Source organism: Aythya fuligula, chromosome 24 (assembly GCF_009819795.1).
Source record: "Aythya fuligula isolate bAytFul2 chromosome 24, bAytFul2.pri, whole genome shotgun sequence".
In the NCBI taxonomy this organism is placed as follows: domain Eukaryota; kingdom Metazoa; phylum Chordata; class Aves; order Anseriformes; family Anatidae; genus Aythya; species Aythya fuligula.
Window position 1 is genome coordinate 790,697 of NC_045582.1, and position 19,285 is coordinate 809,981.

The 19,285-nt window shown below is 62.9% G+C and overlaps 1 protein-coding gene across 3 annotated transcripts in view; it reads right to left on the reverse strand.

Moving 5' to 3' along the window:
- Positions 1 to 19,285, reverse strand: part of SRCIN1 (SRC kinase signaling inhibitor 1) — a 63,486-nt gene that overhangs the window by 28,184 nt on the left and 16,017 nt on the right. For 2 of the 3 annotated variants that reach the window (XM_032202885.1, XM_032202886.1), the window contains exons 1-2: positions 17,727 to 17,844; positions 8,251 to 8,534 (exon numbers count right to left, since the gene is read on the reverse strand). In XM_032202885.1, the coding sequence (XP_032058776.1) occupies positions 8,251 to 8,534; positions 17,727 to 17,844 (402 nt within the window). Of the gene's footprint in view, positions 1 to 8,250; positions 8,535 to 17,726; positions 17,845 to 19,285 lie in introns of those variants that run through there. The other variant, XM_032202887.1, reaches the window with a different exon arrangement.

Here is a 19,285-nt window from a genome sequence, read left to right on the forward strand (position 1 = left end):
ACTTTGTAATGGGGCTTCTGCCTGGGACCCCACAGCCCTGCTGGGGTGCCCAGGGGATCCCACATAAACCAAAGCCAATTTCAAAGAAAACAGGAGTGAATCCTTCACCCTCCTCCTTGCCAGACTCACCACGGGCTCTCCCAGCCCCACGCAGGACCAAGGTCACGCTCGGGCTCCAAGCACAGGAGCCAGGAGGGGCAGAGCAGTGGGACAGGGCCAAGCCCCCCAGCCCGAAGGGCCAGGACCCAGCCCCGAGGTGATGCTCCCAACTTGCTCCCTCTCTGGCTTGTTTTCCTCCAAGCTCCTTATTTTGCTGTTGGAGAGTTGCAGTAATTTTCCTCAGGCCCTGATATTGCTGATCCTATCTCTCACCAGCCCTTGGTATGTATTTTATTTATTATTTTAGGATGACTGGACAGGCTTATCGCAAAGTCCATAAATTACACCCCCACCACACACAGCCACTCCACATCAAACCAGTGATGAGCTCGCCTGAACCCCGGAGTGCCCAGGCAGGGGATGGGGAACATTCTGGAAGCGATGCGGTGTGGTCAGGGTGAGCGGGTGCCAGGATGGCACAGCACGGCACCCCCTCACCCAAAGCCCACCGACACCCGTGGCTTTGAGCCCCCTCCCAGCTCCCCAAGCAGAGCATCAGTCTAGGGTCAGTTCGCCTCCGCATGGCGCAGACGGAGCCCCCCGAATTGGGAAGGTGCCCAGCGGGGCGCTTGGTTTGGCGGTGGCTGCAGGGCTCAGCCCCATCTCCTTGCGCTGCTCCAGGGCCGGGGCTGCCAAACTGGTGCCGTGCGGCGAGGGCAGAATCTCCCCCGCGGGCATCGCAGGGCTCCATCTGTCCTTGCCGGCACTGCCACGGCACCGAGCTCTGCGGGGCGCGGAGCAGGTTTCAGAGCCGGCTCTTTGCCCGGTTTAGCTCATTTTCTACCAGCCCATTTCCCCCAGAGCCCCCCTGTTCCCGTGGTGCCTCCCACCAGCGGCTCCACCAACGCTGCTGTGGGACCAGGGGCAGCCCCAGCAGCCCCCCAGCGGCCCCACATCTGGCAGGGCGCGGGTTGGCACAAAGAGAAGGGAAGAGGAGAGGGCCAAGGTAGAATTAACATATCGCTGGCTCTTCAAAAGCATCAAAGGGAGATAATGGTCTGAGAGAGGATTTGAAACGACAGCCCTGTTACAACCGATAAAAACAGGCAGCTCGCTTGCAGCAGAGCTGTGCAGAAGGTATGAGGAATTACAAAGGCTGAGATTATAATTACAATGAAAGTCATGTCCGTGATGCTGCAAAATGAGCGACTAACGAGGGCTCGGGGCCCTCCCGAAACACAGATGTGCACACATGTGCACAGGCATGCACATCGGAGCCAGCATCATGCAAGCACCAAGTCTGCTCAGCACACATGTAAGGGAACCCGTGCACACAGCAACGCTGGGAGCTGCACCAGCACACACACACATGCACGCTGCAGACCCGAGGAGAACCAGAGCTGGGGGAACGCAGCTAAGAACATTATGTAGTTAACTAAATTTTTAAAAATTCAGTCTTTGTGACAGTCCCAGGAGAAGAGCAGTAGGTAAATGAAATCCCGGTGAGTCACCGCCTTGACCAAGGCAGGCTTCCTCCGGTTAACAATTATAACACGAATCTGTTAGTGATTAACAAGGCAGCACCGACTGCGTCCCTCTAAAATGGGCAGCAGCAGCAGCCCCGGCACACTCCACCGAGGGGAGGGACAGCGGCAGTTTCATTGGCTTTTTAATTAACTCATTTTCAGGAGTTCCAATTTCTGATCGAGTCCCCCTCAGGCGCAATGTCTTGACAAACAAAAATCTCCTTGAAAAATAACAGCAAAGTGGAGTTAATCTGCTTCTCCTTATTAAAGTTTTTAATGCTTTTCAGCACTGGAGAAGCTGAATTAGCAAAATGACAAGATAGAGCCGAATGCAAACAGTAACCAGATACAGCGAAGAGACACCGGCGCTGTGCATTGCAGATACTGTCAGCCGAGGTCTTGTAATTTTTGCAGAAGGACCTCTCCAACCTGAGCATCGCAGCACGTGGGAGAAAGGCCGGCGTGAGCCAAGGCTGGGATCCGGGAGCGCTGGATCCAGTCCCCGTCACGCCTGGGCTCCCACGGGGCTCCGGGAGCCACTTCAACTCTCCAAAGCCCAAACCCCACCACAAGAAGGGCACGGAGATGCTTGTTTTGCATCTCCTGTTTTAGGCACAAGCATCTTTGGGCAGGGAGCTGGGTTTTACTGCATCCTGCTCCAGTCCCCAGCCCAAGGAGGCTCTGAGGGCTGCTGAGGGCACCAACCCCCCAGCCCATGCAGGACGTGCAGCTCAAAGCCCGCAGGGACGCCCCATCCCTCACCCACCCATGCACCGGCCTCTCCAAGAGCTCCTGCTGAAGGCTCGTCAGCTCCCCGACAGTAATTACAGCCCAGACCTACAAGGCAACCTCTGAAAGAGCTCGGGTGATGTTAGCGCACAAACACCCTCGGCCATCAGTGGATTCGTGCTCCTGACCCTTCCTCAAGCACCCCGATTCAACGATACCACCACGAAGCAGCAACACCCGTAGGCAAAACGCAGCCCCCGGCAGCGACGGATGCAGCAGGACCCGAGCACTGCTGAGGACGAGCCACGCAGCCACCCTGCTTGGCCTTGAAATCTCCCTGCCGTGGCCCCCCCGGTCAGGTTCTGGCACCCCCTTTGTGCTGCAGCTCCCCAGGGCCTGGTGCTGGTGCTCAGCACACCCCCAGCCCGCTGTGACCCCCCCCCCGGCACACGCGGGGCTGCACAAGGGCATTAGAAACCCCCCTCCTGCTCGGGTACAACTCGGAGTGGTGGCCACAGCCTCCCAGTACGGCCTCCCAGTAGCTCCAGAGCTCCGGACAGCCGGGGTGCTGGGCTGGGGGGGGCTGCAGTGGGGGCTGCTCACCCCATAGGGGTAGGGACCAGCAGGGGCCGTGCACCGTGCACCCCCTCCTCTGCCTGCTGCGGGCAGCGGGGACAAGAAGCGGGGACTGGAGGGGGTGGGGGGGGGTCACACGATATGGGGGGGGGCAGGAAAACCGGGGGGAAGTTGCTCTCATAGCGGAGTAGCTATGGAAACGGCACGCGGGGGTGGGCGAGCACCGGGGGGGGACATACAAGGTGAGCGGGGCTGGCACCCGGCTGGGGACCGTGGGGACACCTCGGGGACACCCCGGCACCGGCAGAATCGGGGGGGGGGGCATGCTGTGGACCCCCCAGCACCGGCTCCAGGGGACAAGGGGGGGAGCAGCGGGACCCCCCCCGCCGCCGGGACCTCGCTTGGTGCCCCCCCCAACCCCGAGCCGGGGCCGCACGCTCCTTAATGCCCCCCCCGCCCGCTGCGGTCACTGTCACCGACCCCCATCAGTGACCCCCATCGGCACCCCCGGGATCGCTCCCCCCCTGCGGGAACCCCACGGGAGGGGGCGGCCCCCAGACCCCTGCACGCCCCCGGGAGCCGTTCCCGGGGGGGGAACGGGGCAGAGCCGCAGGACCGCGCCGCTCCCCCCCCATCACGGCAGCCCCCCGGGACCCCCCCAGCGGTCTCGGCGCCCCCCTCCCCCTGCTCCCACCCCCCGAGAGGCTTCCGCGAACCGGGGGGGGGGACCCGGAGCTGCCCGTGGGAAGCGATCGGCTCCCACCAGTTGGGGGGGGGGGACACGGGGACAGTGCGGGGCTGCCCCCAGCCCCCCCCCACACAACCCCAGGGGGCGATGCAGGGGTCCTGAGGGGGGGGATGCCCCAGGGGAAGGGCAGGGATGGTGGGGGGGGGGGGGGGGCGAGATATGAGGCTGGACGAGGGGTGGGGGGAGATCAGGATATGCGGGGAACGGGGATGCTCGGATGGACCGGGGAGGGGGGAGAGATGAAGATACCAGGGACGGACGGACGGACGGACGGACGGACGGACAGACAGACGGACAGACACCCCCCCCCCCCCCGGTACCTGCGGCAGGTGGCCCCGCAGCGCGGCTCAGCCCCGCCGCTCCCCGCTCTACGGCGGCTGCAGCGCGGCCCCGGGGGCGGGCGGGGCCCGGTGGTGGCGGTGGCGGTGGCGCTGCTGCTGCTGCCGCGCCCCCCCCCTCCTCCTTCTTCTCCGGTCCCCCCCCCTCCCTCCCGTCCCCGCTCCGCCGCCGCCGCCGGCCCCGCGCCGCCCGCCCTTATCTCGGGGCGCGGTCTCCATGGCAACCGCGACTCCACCTGGCGCCGCGCCGCGCGTGCCCGCGACCCCCCCTTCCACCACCACCCCCCCCCCCCCCGGGAGGAGGAGGAGGAGGCGGAGCGGGAGTGGGGGGGGGGGGGGGGGGGCTGCGGGCACGGTGCGCGCGCACGCGGGTGCATGCACGCTGATGCACGCGCACGCACCTGTGCGCATGCACCCGCGCGCAAGTGCAGGCGGGCAGGCGCGTGCACGCGCGTGCACCTGTGCGCGTGCATGCGCGCACATGCGTGAACACACGTGTGCAGCGCTGTGCATGCATGCACACTCACACACACGTGCACACCTGTGCGTGTGCATGCACACACATGCATGAACACACGTGTGCACAGCTGTGCAATGCACACCCATGTATGCACAGCTGTGCATGTGCATGTGCACACACCTACACACACGTGCACCTGTGCACATGCATGCACACAGCCAAGCATGCACATATACCCGTGCACACACGCACCGGCACAGCCCCCGGTTCCTGCAGCCCCAAGGGGTTTTCCCTCTGACACCATCACCCAAAGTGCCCCCCCAAAAGGCCTGACGGCCACAACGGCAACGAAATCAGCAGCATTTTCTGAACAACCTGCGTGCAATGCAACCACCGGGATCTGCCTACGGACCTCTGCAATCAGTGGGAGCTGCTGGAGGGGAGCGGGGTTCGAGCATCAGCGTGCAGGAGCAGGGGCACGGGCAGGAGCTGGTGGCTGCAGCGGCTGCGTGGTGCTGGACCTGGGTGTCCTGCTGACCCAAACCACGGCACACAGCACTCATAAGCCCTGGGGACACCTACCAGGCCCTAGCAGGAAAGAACTGGCACAATTACATGCAAAAAGTTGTGTGCAGGTAGGAGAGAAGAGCAGCTCTCCCTTCCCTGCTCACAGCCACAGCCCAGGAACGGGGACACAAAGTGATCTGCAGCAAACCAGCACCCCCAGCCTGCTGCACCCTGCTGTGGGACTGATCCTGCCCCCACAGCAGCACCACCGGGGCCCTTTGGTGAGGCAGGAGAAGGCCACGGGCCCGGATTTGTGGGTACGCTCTGCGCTAGCTGTTATTTATTTATCCCAAAGTCGGATTTATTCTGGGCAGCTGCAAATCTGCTGCTGTCAGGCACCACGGACACATTAACACTTAGCTTGAGCCTTTTATTTATTTTTTTTCTCTGCAGCAGAACTGGACAAGCTTAAATCCAGGCTTTTATGTACTTTTATTTGGACCTGAGCGAGGTTCCTGCTCAGCTCTGCTGCGGTATTTAACCCCGTGCTGCAGCTCGTGAGCTGCAAGGCGCCCGAACAGACGGGGCTTCAGCTGGCGTGCACAGGCTGAACTGGTCAAAGGGGTGTTTGTAATCCCCTTTTTTCTGGGGTTAACCATTTCTCTGCGTATCAACACTGGTTTCAGGTCGGTAACCCCAGTCACGGGGCAGAAAAGCACATCCAAAAGCAGTCTGGGTGTTCGTGAGACACAAGGAGGGACACGGGGAAGGATCACCCCATTAAAACCTTCATGTTATTACTGTCCCAAGCACTCCTAACGTCCTGGTGGAGGTCACTGCAGGCAGCCCCACAGCCCCCAGGGCAGCCCTACCCACGTCCCGTGTCCCCGAGCATCATTGCAGGTGGAGCTGAGAAACCCGGCTGTGCCATCCCCGTCCTGCCCCATCTCCCATTGCATCTCCCCCACAGGGGCAGGATTCAGCCCAGGCACAGCCCCGAAGCCCCGTGGCCGCTGTGCTCGGTCCGCCAGGCTCTCAGTCCCATTCCTCCCTTTATTGTTAACGTGCCCATTTAACGCGTTCTCCCATCTGGGTTTTAAATTAGCTAGCTGCTGCCTCAGACTTCTCTGCAGATTTGCTAGCAGTCTGTTGGGTGTTGGTACAATTATTTGCCTTTTTTTTTTTCCCCCTGCTCTGTTATACATACATATGATTAAAATTAATACTGCGCTTGCTTTCCAGCTCCTATGCAGGAGTACAACTGCAATTTGCTGCGGGCTTTGCCATGCCGAAAGGGATGTTGACATTTATGAAATATTTCCATTCACCTTTGATTGTGTAGACCCTCTCATATGTAATTTTTTAAAAACAAAACCCACAAAACAGCCAAGCCTGCGATCTGAAATACCCGCCAGGCTCCCTCAAAAACACCCGAGCAAGTTCTGCCCGTTGCAGGCAGGCCCGGAGCGCTGCGTCCCAATGTCATTTTAAGGTTGCCCCCAGGTTTCCATTGTTTCTATTTTCATTTTCTCCCCATTATTATTTACCGCCTGTAGGGAAAATGACAACACACACCCACGGCTTCTTTCCTCCCCTTCCCCACCAGCTGCAAGAAGGCGACTCTCAGCTGGGGCTGGGGTGGGCACCGTGCCCATGCCCAAGGGGCACGGGGAGCCCCCTGCCCCCCACCCTCCACCCCCATCCCAGGGGTGTCCCGCAGGAGCTCCACGGCCCCAAGCCCCAGGCTGGAGCCTGCTGCTGGAAATGCAGAAGATGCTTCCAGAATGCAGAAGGTCTTTTTGTTCGCCTCCTAAAATCCTCCAAAGCTCAGCAGCCCCCGAGTCAACACTAGCTGGATTTTTCTTTTACAGCTGCTGCCTAAAGAAAAAAGTCCTTAAATCTCTGTAATAATAAGGGAAAGACTCCTAGTTATTTGCTAAGTAATATCACTCAGCGGCTAGAAATGTCACCTCGCCTGTGAGCAGAAGGCCTGGGTACGGCTCACGCCCCCCTGGAGGCCCCGGGGTGGCTCTGGAAGCATCCCGTGGGCAGCACCCTGCTCGGGGACAGCAAAGCCACTGCCAGCAGCCAGCACAGCTCCTGCTGGAGGGCGGCAGGAGCAGGATCCTCGCCCTCACCCTGCTGCAAATACCTCCCCGAGGCAGGGAGCGCCGGAGAGGGGCTGCAGAGCGGGACCCCCGGTGCTGCAGGGGGCCAGGCGGGGGCTGGCAGGATGCGGTGTGGAGCTGCCACTTTCCCTTACAAAGCTCAATTTCTTCCCGCCGCGATAGTCTGGGAGCCGTCGCCTCCATCCCTCGGGGAGGCGTCTAGTTGGAGATGATATAAGATTTCTTTCCAGCCACTTCCTCCAGCTGCTTCGCGCTCGCCCTCCCCTGTGCCTTTTTATAAAAGCGACAGTTTAGGTGGGGATTTATTGCTGCCCCGGCGGGCCCCGGGGCTGGGGCTCGCTTCTACCTGCAGGAGCAGCCCGGGCGCCCCCCTGCAGCACCCTGGGGACACCCCCAGGCACGAGGGTGGGTGTCACCTCTGGGGCCCTCGGGCTGTGCTGCTTTCAGCAAGGCTGCCTGCTTGTGTCACCCGCTGGCCCTGGCCCACTCTGAGGTTCCTGAGCGAGAATCGAGCCCCCAGGATCAGGCGGCCAAGGGGCATCCCCGTGTGGCACCAAACCCCAGGAGCACCTCGCCACTCACAGCACCTGCCCCGCGCAGCTCAGAGCAGAGCCGTGGTCCCTCACTGTCCCTGCTCGCCCTTCCCCACAGCCCCCACACTCACACCACATCCCTGGAGCCCTGCCCATACAGCAGCAGGGAGATCCCTGCACAGAACCACCCCAGCTCAGAGCGCATCCCCATCCCCATCCCCATCCCCATCCCATCCTGTCCCTGTCCCTGTCCCTGTGCTGCTCCAACCAGGGCTGGCTGTGGTTCTGCACCTACACCCTCAGCTGCAGCTGAAACCTGCAGAGACCTGTGTGGGTGCCCCCTCCTCGGCGGGGTGAAGCCACCTTGTGGCCGTCACATCCATCCCTCTGCCTGCGCACACAAACACCCGCTGCCTCCACCGACAGCCAGCGGGACCAAATCCACCCAGTGCAGGGGAAATCTGCCCCGGGACCCCATTCCTTAGGCAGAGAAGCTCCCATTCCATGCTGCAGCCAGGCCCCTGCTGAGCCCCTGCCCCACCGGACAGCCCCAGGGGGCGAGGTGAGGTGCCCCCCCCCCCCTCCCCAAGCAGACACCCCCTTACCTGGTCCCGCATGCGCTCCTGCTGCCCGCGGAGCGCCAGCGCATGCTGCGGGTACTTGTTCTTCAGGTGGTCCATGAAGGCGTCCCTCTTGCGCTCCATCTCCGACTTCTGGAGGCCGGTGAGGGCCTCGAGGCTCTGGGCGGCGATGACGGTGTGCCGGCGCTCCGAGGTGTGCACCAGCCCTACGTTGGAGAAGCGCCGCGTGCCGTTGCCCAGGGTGCGGTACTCCCGCGGGTACTCGGCATCGTCCGCCGAGATCATGTGGGTGCTCGTCCTGTCGGGATCTGCGCGGGGAGAGCAGAGCAGGGTCAGGGCCCGGGGGGGTTTGGGGTGCTACGATGGGGCTGGGGGGGTTGTAAGCTAGGGGCCAGGGGTGGTTTGAGATGTGGTTGAGCCCCCGCTGGGAGTTGTGTCGTCCCCCAAAGGGATGTAACCGGTGGGTGGGTGGCATGGGGTGGGTTTGTCCCCTTGTGATGGTGGCTGGGGTCTGATGGGGCTGGGGGCTGCAGAAGGGGCAGAGGGGCTGGGATGCTACCAGGACCACGACATCTGGGCTGAAACATGTATGAGACAGAGCTGGGGCACCAACACGGCACGGACAAGACACACGAGCTGGGCACCACCCGGAGCACAGACAGACGGAGGGACACAGACACACAGACAGACCAAAAGAAAATGAAAAATGGGCCGGGGCGGTGAGGACTCGTGGCCACCCATCAGTGCCTGCACTGTGCTGCTGCTGGAGGCCGCCAGAACCCCCCCTTGCCCACCGCAGCCCTCGCAGATCCAAGTCCTGGGCAGGGGGTGCCAGCAGGGTGCAGGAAGGGCTCGTCCCTTGGTGGATGGGCCAGCCATCAGCGGCACTTTGTGATTCTAATTTCTAGGGAAGCTGCGCCCAGCACGCACGGTGCAAGTGGTAATTAATGCCTGGAAGTCCCCGCATGCTGCCAACGCCTGTCACCTCCTCCGGGGGCTGTGAGACGAGGCCACCCGTGGCACACAGCCCACTGCAGAGCGCCCCACGGTGCCACCCCAAGAAGCCACCTAGGAGTCCAAAGATCTCGTGCTGTTTGAGCCCACGGCACACAGCCCGGGGCCAGCCCACAGCAGTGCCCCACCCACGAGCACTCTGCCACTATTTTGGCAACCTGCAGCACTCGTGTTGCAGGAACTCACCACACTAAGGCTCGTTTTCTCTCACCATTTAACCTTGATCCATTATTCATCTCCCTCCTTGTCCTTCTTTTTCCCCCTTCCTTCCCAAGCTCCCGTTACGCAAATCATAGCGAGCTTTTCCTCTTCCCTCAATTATTTATTAACCCAACATATTAGCTTTATAACAAGCCGTCGTGTTATTAGTGTAGGACAAGCCTCCAGTGCGTGCTACCGACATAACTCGTCTGCTCAAGGTCATCCAAGGGGTTTTGCTGCGAGCTGGTGACACCAGCACAGCCCCCAGCCAAAAGCCTGGAGCCTTTGGAAGCAGCAGGGCTGGAGCAGGAGCTGAAACCCCTGAGCCCCAGCTCAGCCTGGTCCCCTCATTGCCCCTGCACGGAGGTCACCGTGGCACATCTGCCACGTGCAAAACGCCCTCGGAGCCCTCCGGGGACGATGCCACCAGGGAGGTGTCAGACGGGGCCACCTCGACCCTAAAGCTCGCACAGATGAAGGCAGCACGGTGCTGGGCTCGGTGCAGGGGGCTGCGAGCACCCCGGGCACCACGCACCCAGCACCTGCACCGCGGGGACGAGGTCCCCCTGCAGGGAAGGCTCAGAGCACCCCGTGGGTACAGCGGGTCCGGGAAGGCTGCAGCAGGAGGGGGAAGGAGCACCCTGACAGCTCCCGGGCACAGCAGCCGGGAGGAAGGAGCTGCAGCTCCTCACCCTCGCCGGGGAGAGAGGCAGCATCGCAGCGAGGCCTCGAGCTGGAGGGAGGCGCAGGGACGGGGGCTCAGGGCACTGCGAGGGAGGGTTTTCCTTGCACCCTGGGGTGCTGCGGTGGGTGGTGCCTCCCCCAGCCCCGGGTTTATCAGCCCTGGGGAGAGGCTGAGCTCCCGGCTCCTTCCCACCCTCCTCCTCCTCTCGGCACAGAGCGGCACATCAGCATGCAGCTCCCTGCTCCCTAATTACACGCTCCGGGAGTGGAACGCGCCAGCTCGCTGTCTCTCCCCGACTGCTAAAAAGGATGATTTGAAAAGCCCTGCACAATCCGCACAGGGGTCAGAGCAGAGCTGGAAGCTGCTGGGGGCTCTTCCACCCCCGGCCGTGCCGCATCCGCTTCCGCACCCCTCACCGGGCTCCGGAGCAGCCGGGGGGAGGCAGCCCCAGCATCACAAAGCCCAGGATGGAGGGGCCAGGAGGAGCCCCCGCAGACCACGCACACGCCTGTCCCCACCTCGTCCCAATGCTCCCAGCCCGGAGGTGTCCGTGGATCATTTACTACAGGAGGAGCCACCGGCAGCTCCCTCGGAAGGGGGCCATAAAATCCTCCACGGAGCTCCCCGCGCCCCTGGCATGCGGCCACCTCCTGGGGCTGCTTCCAAGTGGGTCACTGGGCCGGGGGAGCCGTGGGCAGCCCTGCCCCAGCCCGGCCAGGCAGGCAGCCCTGCGGGACATGTCCCCAGCCCCGGGTTGCTCCATGCTTACCCTCAGGACAGCTTCTGAGCAGCCCGCAAACGGCTTCGGTGGGATGGAGGGGGGGGAACCCCCCAGGTCTCCAGTGCCCGAAGGTGGCTCCTTGGCTCTCAAAAGAGCTGAAATCCCACGGAAAATCCTGGCAAGCCCCTGTCCAGGCAGCGGGAGGTTAAGGGAGCGCAGTGCTCAACGATTCATCCATCCATCTTCCTCACCTGCCAGCAGCGGGGCGCAGCCTGGGTTCCTAGCAGGATGCGGCCATCACCTCCACCCCATTTTGGGGGGGGGGGGGGGCACCGGAGCCCACCCGTGCTGGCGATGATGCTTCCCCAAGCACCACTCTCCAACAGCTCCCTGCTCCCTCCCTGGCCAACACGGGTGGGAGAGGTCCCCAAAATCCTGCCCTGTGCCGCGGGTGCTGCCCTGCCAGAGCCACGCCGGGGTGGGCGGCCGGCAGGGTGGTCTGTGCCGATCCCCCCCGCCCGCAGCGTGGCGGGGGTTTATCATAAAGAGGATCTCTCAAACAGAGTTTATTACTGCAGTTTCATAAATCTTCATGAAGCAGCAAGGCTCACGCGGGCCGTGAAAGCCGTGACAGTTAGCGGAGCATGAAAAATAGACCAAGAAAGCAATTGTACAAAAGGGGGAGAGTGGGGAGGGGAAGGAGCGATCACATCTGGGGAGAAAGGGAGGCAAAAGAATAGAAGCCCTTGGAGCTACGTGGCTCCCCCGCGCCCGGCCATTAAGGCAGGGGGATGAGCACAACGCGTTCGCCTTCCCCGGAACGCCGCAGCCGCCGAGCTCCAACCCCGCTGCCTGCGCACGGCACCCGGGGACACGGCACGGCGCGCACAGAGAGCCCCGCGCTGAGCTAACCCCTTCCCTGCCACGCTGCCGGGCCACCACGGAGCACGTGGGGCTGGAGCAACGGCTGGGGAAAGGGCAGCAGGAGACCCACCCGGTTGCTCACGGGGCTGGCTCAGCTCGTTTTGTGCTGAGCAGCTCGGAGGGGACCCCAGGAGCAGAGCCCCTGCCCAGGTGGGGACCCGTCGGGGTGAGGAGACCAGCAGAGGGGTTGCTGTGCTTGAGCCAAGCTGTACTCGTGCCTCTTTTGAGATGGGGCCATGGTGGTAAAGTGGCCTCGAGGCCCTGTAGGGCCAACAAGCCTGGTGAATGCAGCCAGGAGCTGCATGGGTGCCGCTGTCCCACGGAGGGACAAAGCTGGGTGGCACTGCTCTGGTCAGGAGCACTGCAGATGCTCTCCGGCTTCTCTCCAGCTGTTCCCTGCCTGGCATTTTGCTGACGTTTCAGCTAGGACAGCAGGCAGATGAGACATCACCCACAGCAGCCCTTGGCCCCAGTTCGGTGCGGGGATGTGCGCTGTGCACCCACTGTGCCTCGGCACCGGCAGCCTTCGTGTTTTCTTCCCAAAGCCATGCGTCCTGGGGGCATCTCTGCCTGGCTTGGGGGCTGCAGGCGGGGGGCTCAGCACATGGTGCCCCTGCAGCTTGGCTAAAGCACAAACCTGGGCTTCCACGCACCCACGTGCCACGGCCCGGTGGAGCCATCCCAGCACGTGAGCGTCAAGGCAGGAGCGCTCGCACGCCCTCCCCGTGCCTCCCGGCAGCCTCGTGCGGAGGAGAGAGCAATATGAGGAGTGAAAGCTCACGGACGGCTGGGCTGAAAGCTTCCTCGCGATCCTCTCGCTCCTGGGCTGATGGAGACCTGGCACTGAACCTCCTGGGAGAGGCCGGGTGGTGCTGAGGCTGCTGCGGGGAGGGCGGCCACCCCGCTGCCCGTATGGGACCGTTAGCGCCTGTCCCAGCACAAACCTCGCCGTGCCCAGGGTCCGGCTGTCCCCAGGGGGCAAAGCCGCTCACAGCCCTGAGGGTCTCTCCCCGCAGCCCCACGCTGCGGGCTCCCTGCCATGCCTTTCACTCCCCGATTCAAGTGGAACCAGGGAAGATAAAACACCACCCGCTGGCTGCTTCCTCGGGAACTACCCAGCCAGGCTGGCGCAGCCGCCAGGGCCCCGCTGTGCCGGCACCATGCCCGGGACACCCGCAGGCTGGCAGGGACACGATGCCCGCGTGGCAGCAGCCCGGATGCGTCCCTGCAGACCTGGCCCTGCCCGTCCCCAGCCACGACGTGCCCTGGCTGTGCCTGCAGCCTCCAAGGCCACTGCAGCTGCGTGGGATGGAGGAGCCCACCCGAGGCCGTGCAATGCATTGGTGCATCTCAGCGCGGCTCCTGGGCACAGGCATGGGGCTGTGACAGCTGGTGGCACCCAGGGGCTGCTGAGAGGCTGCCTGAGGAGCCCCGAGGCAGAGCAGGATCCGTCCCAGGCAGCTGGGCACAGGCTAGCAGGGTGCGCTCCCGTTTGGAGCACGGGGCAGCCCAGCTGGCACCGCAGCGCAGCGCTGCCCTGGCTCTGGAAGCAGGGAAACCATCAGCTGAATTCCCCCGTCATTGTCAAAACCTGAGCTGAAGGAGAAATCCCATCTGGCCGGCCCTGTAAAAAGCAGCAGCTACTTCCCACCTCGCCGGGTGTCATCGCACCCACGCGGGCACACGGAGCCGAGCTCCCCCAGCACCCTTGGCTGGAGCTCCCTCCTCACACTCCTCTGTGCTGCCAGGGGGACGTGACCCTGGCTGTCCCCTGTCCCCTCCCACACGCAGGAAGGGGGACACGGTCCCCAGAAGCCCCCAGCCCTGCCCACGCAGCCCGCAGCTCCCACCAGGGTGCTTTTTGCAGGCAGGGTGCCCTGTCCTTGCGCTTGCCCTGTGCACTCACAGCACCACGTCCTGGCACAGCAGCCAAAAAGCACGAAGCGGCCCTGTCCTCCCCAGCCCCGTCCCTCTTCTTGGTGCTGTCTGATCAGCTCAGCATCTCCTCAGGAGCTCCTGATGCTCCTGGCAGGGAGCTGTTCCTATACCCATCCGAGCACTTCCCTGCAGGCTGTGCAGCACCACGGTGCCGTCGGCACGCGAAGGAGCTGCCCTGGCTTGGGCGAGGGAAAATGAGACAAGCAGTGGGGGAGCTCACGGAGGTCGAGGTGATGCAGAGAGGATGAGTCACAACTAGGGGAGCCGGGGCAAATCTTTGCCCTGCCACCAGTTTTAACATGGAGACAGAAACTGCCCAGGGAAAGGCAGCAAGCGCGGCCCTGCGGGATGAGGGGGTCAGTGCGGAGCAGGGCAGAGCCATCCCCAGTGGGGAGCAGCTGAGCAAGGAGCCCTGCGCACCCTGGCATGAGACACAGGGTGAAAATAAAGGAGAGCAGGGGCCAGGCTCCTCCCAGCATAAACACAAGACACGTCGTGGTCTCCTCTCCCACCCACGCGGCAGCAGCAGCTCAAGGCGGTGAAGTGGGGACAGGATCAGCCCACGTGGCCCCAGCCAGGTCCAGCCTGGGGACCCCCTGGCCCTGGACACGAGGAGGAAACTGAGGCACGGAGCTGGGGGAGAGAAGTGTCTGCCCAAAGGAGATCAATGCAGAGTGCATGGGTCCAGCTGCAGGTAGGAAAGCCGAGACACAAAGGGCTCAAACCCCACAGACTGCGCCACGTGCCGCCTTCGCGCGGGGTGGGGTGCCCTCGCTGGGGTCGGATTTAGCATCTCCAGAAAGGACCCAGAGCCTTCCCAGTATTTTGGCAGCTCGGGCTCACTCCCACTGCCATGCTGAGACAGGCGAGCGTGGCGGCTGCCTCCGTGCGGGCGGGTGCAGGTCAGTGACTCACCGCAGTCGTGCGGCGATGCGCAGCCGAGCTCCCCGCCAAGCCGGGGCCCCGCTCGCACCTCGGGGAGAAGCCACCCGGACAAACCCGAGGCAGTGCAGGATCCGGGCCCCCAAACTGCTGCAAAGCTGCCTTCGTCATCACCCTTTCCCTGCAGGCAGGTTTATTTAAGCTGCTATTTCAGCCAGCCTGCCCTGCGCATCTCCCTCCCTGAGTTTTTCCGGAGCTGCGAGCGCTGCGGGCCGGGGCAGCAGCCCCAGGGGCACCGCCGCACTGCTGCAGAGCCGGGGCGCAGCACGGCTCCGAGCTGAGCTGCTCAGGCAAATTGCTCTGCAAATCAATTCCAATCTATCAGGCATCAGGAAAGCGATAAACTGCCCCTCAAGACACCAAATCGATGCTTCCTCTTAGCCCAGAGCAGAGGCAGGGGGGCAGGAGCAGTGCGCAGGGGAGGCAGGGGGGTCAGGGTCCTGCTGTGAGAGCCGGGGCCTGGCTGCGAGGAGCCAGCCCCAAACCCACCCCCGGGGCTGCAGCGCGTGGGGAAGAGCAAAATCTCTGGGGCTGGTGCAGTGGAGAGGGACAGGGGGGCTCAGCCTTCACCCTTCACTGTTGCACTGCCAGGCTGGGGGTGCAGGGCAGGGTTGGGGTGCTCCCAGCGTGGTGCCCGGGCACCCCAGAGCTGCTGCTCTTTTGTAGGACCCCTGGCAGCTCACTCTCCATCAGTGCGGGAGGAAAAGCACCGGGGTGGGTGCCCGGTTCCATCCCACTGACCACCCGTGCCCCACTTGGCACCAACACGTCCCAGTGCCTGCTGCCAGCCTCTGCTCTCCTCTCCAGCATCCTGCTTTTCCAGAAGTTTGTTGGCTTTTAGGTGCACGAGAAAGGGAAAATTTAATGCCTTTGGAAGGAAGGCAGGGGAATCCCAAACATCTGAGACCAAACCCATGGAGAAATGATGCTCCCCATAAGGAATCACTGCAAGAGCAGGGCCTCAGCTGAGCCCCACAGTCGGGGTTTGGGTTGGCTCCTTCCTGGCACCTCTGCCAGCAGAGCAGGAGCGCAGACGTGTGCGGAGCCAGCCAGGAGGGAAGGTGAGACGGGAGCAGCAGAGCCACGTTAGCAGGAAGCAGGGGGAGACAGGGCTGGGGACTCACGCCGAGATCAAAAATCAATTCCTGACAGCACCGTTTCTTCCTCTAATGAGACGCCGAGTGAAGTCACCAAGCAGAGCAAGGCCACCGCAGTTGCTTCGGTGACAGGAGAAACGAGGACGGAGAGCGCGCTCTGCCTGCGCCCCGCTGGCAGCGTCCAGGTGGCGGCCCTGGGACACCGCAGGGATGCAGCTTTGTCACCCACCCCATGCAGCGAGGGGGCCGTGGGACCCCCACGCACAGCCCACAGCCACGGGTTATTGATGGGCTGCAGCCAAGAGCGGGAGCCTCTTTGGAGGCCGTGTCCTCGTCCTGGGGTCGGACTGCGAGGGAGGGCAGGCAGCAGGGCAGGCATCGCCGCACCGGCATGGAAATGCAGGCAGGCTTCATTTCGGAGAGCTTGCGATCAGAGGTGGAAAAAAAACGCAACACACTGATGTAGAGGAGGGATAAAAACGAGACAAAGCCCCTGCGAGGGGTGAGCTTCACCTGGCAATGCACAAGGCGCAGCCACGCACTGCACCAGCCCTGCGCTTGTGCCGAATGCACTTGCTGCAATTTTTCAAGCAAGCTAATCACTTCCTCTAATCTCCTGCCATTAGTGCAGTCATGCTAACCACTCGCTCGCCGATGGGAGGCCGAAACCGCCTGACAGGAGCTTCGACTACATGCTACACCTCATCAAAAGCAAATTCATCTGGAAGAACACAGCAGGGACGAGGGGAGAGCCGCCCCCTCCCGCACCCCTGCTGGGAGCAGGCTCCCGATGAAGCCTCTAACAGTAAAAAACCCAAGTCAGACCCAAAGCTGCTGCAGCCCCTGCCTGGGAGGAGAGCCTCGGGCCGGCACCAAGCGCTCAGCTCCACCAGAAGCAGCCCCCTGGTTCCCGAGCTCTGCGTGCCGGGGCCGCGGAGGCAGCGGCTGCTCGGGGGGCACCACGCGGAGCCTGACGCAGCACTTGGCCGGCGCTGCGCTGGCACAGGGGCACCCGGCTCCTTCGAGGACTTGGCTCCTGCCGCGATCGCTACGTGCTGGAAGTGCAGAGCGCTGAGCACAGCTCCCAGCAGCCGCCTGCCGCTGCAGCCAGCAGGCAGGAACAGGGCGTTCGGGGCTTTGGCCCCTGCCTTTTTGCACATCCCCAGGAGCTGGGGCGATGCTGAGTGCTGGTGGAGGGAGGGGAGAGGCTGGAGGAAGCTATTTCTGTTATGGAGGGGCTCGGGAGCCCGGCGATGCTGCAGACGGGAGGGGAGAACAGACCCTATTTATAAGCACCCAGGTAGCACGTAGGTGTTTGGTCACAGCCTGCTCTGCCAGCCTGTTTAGTCACAGCTAGTTAAAAGTCAAAAATACTGAAAAATATTGCATAAATCAATGTCTAAAGCCTCTTAGATGCGGGAAAGCGCACCCACACTTTGAAGAACTGAGGAAGCTCTGCCCAGGCTTCGCTGTCAGCCAGAACAGAGACCCCAGGCACACAGACCCCAGAGGGATGTGTCTGGGCCACGTCCTGCTGCCGGAGGAAGCCGAGGTGCCCGGTCCCCACAGGGCTCCCCAGCTGTCACCGCATCCCCCGGTACACCCCACCACGTCCTGCCGTGGGTGGCAGTGGGACAAGACCACCACATCATCCCCCTGGGAGCACCCACGGGTGGCTCGTGCCCACATCCCAAGGCGGGTACCATCCCTCCCCTGCCCCTGCCCTCTCCGAACTCACACCGCTGCCCCTCAGCAGGCTGAGGCAATGGTGCTGAGCCCTTCCACCAGCACCAGCCCGCAGCTGTCCGGGCAGCGAGGTTTAGTCAAGCAAAAGGAGGACAGCAGCAGCTGCCTGCAGCCCTGCCTGCCTCCTCCCGGCAGCGCCAAGCATCCAGCCTGGCCCGCGCTGCCCCAGGTCCGTCCCCAGCGGCCGAGCCTCCGGAGCCCACGTCCTCCCCCCGTGCCCCCCACTCCGTACCCACGAGCAACGGCGTCAGCCTGCAGTCCCCGGGCTCGGAGGGTCTCTCCTGCTCCCGCAGCCGCGGCGCTGCTCTAGGGGAAGCGCCAAAGGGATGCTTTGCCCAGCGAGGAAGCATGGTCGCACCCAGGCAGCCGAGAGGAACCAGGAGACTGCTCGGAGCACGGCTCCAAAATCTGTGTGACAAACACATGCATCTCATCGCATATGTCTAAACCAAATTAAATACGGTTTTACTAATCACTTGGCATTTAAAGCAACACGCCGTCCCCGTCAAGTTAAATCTAAGGAGACGGATCGAGTTGCGTCGGCTGCTTATGTTAATTAAATACAGAAGCGGTTCATTATTAAACATGGACGCGGAGAAAGCCAGCAGCTAGGTGCATTGTTACCGACCTCATTACGCGGCACTGACCTCGAGGAAGCCTGCGCGCAGCGATCGGTCGGCGCTCAGCTGCGCGGCGATGCCGCCTTACCCGGCGCAGGGGGAGAGGAGCCACCGCGGTGCCGCTGCCAGGAACCGGCACCCGCAGCCGCTCCCGCACCGCCGTCCGCTCCCACCCGGCTCCCGGCACCCCTCGGTCCCCGCTGCCGTCCCCGGTGCTAGCGCGGGGTGCGCGGCCGGCGGGGTGGTGCTGGCGGTGGGGCCGTCTCCATGGCTGACAATCGCTGCCCCAGTTTCTGTGCCAGCGGCCATCGCATCCTCCCGGCTCGCAGCCAGTACTTGCGCTCACATCCTTTCCCTGCCCCGGTAACTTTTCCCCCCTGCCCGGTTTGATTCCTCGGCGCTGCGCGGATGTCTGTGTCTCTTGCTCTCTTTTTCTGGCTCAGGCACTTCAAAGCTCCCCGTGGGTCTCTGGGTATTTTTTCTTTTTTTTTTTTTTCTCTCCTCTTGAAATGTCAGCGTGCCCCCTCAAATACATCACATGGGCTGGGAGCCAGGAGCCAGTGCACAGCCGTGCCCATGCCGTCAGCGCCTGCACTGCCCCTCCCTGCCCTGCCCGAGCAGACACGGCCCAGGGCTCACCCGGGGACGGTCCTAAGCCAACCGGGGGCACCCCAGTGCCAGGTCCCCCAGCTCTGCACCCCCGGCACCACGGGGACACCAGCAGAGCCCTGACTTGTCCTGCACGGACACGTTTCAGCCGAGCTGCCCCCGAGCAGCACACAAACACTAATTAAATGCAATTAAAAGCAAACCCAAGCAGCCCCCCGGGGCAGCAGCAATGCCAGCAGTGCTCCAAAATCACACTCTCATGCGCTTGCGGGGACACTTCCACCCCAGCCCCAGCTACAAAAGAGCCAAGAGCGGCGTTTTCCACCTGCCAGAAATATGAAATATCCAGCTGAAAGCACGGCGGCCTCAGCACTGCTACGAGAAACCCAATTTGTGCAGATTTAAAACCTGCCCAAGGGCGCTTTGTTGATCAGCTAGATGGAAGCCAATTAAAGCGCCGTGGCTGGAGAGAAGCAGCTCACCTGCTCGCGAGGCAGCTCCCCGCTGCCCGCACCCTGCCCGTCCCAAATCTCTCCCCTCTCTTCTAGGGCTGGGAAGAGGC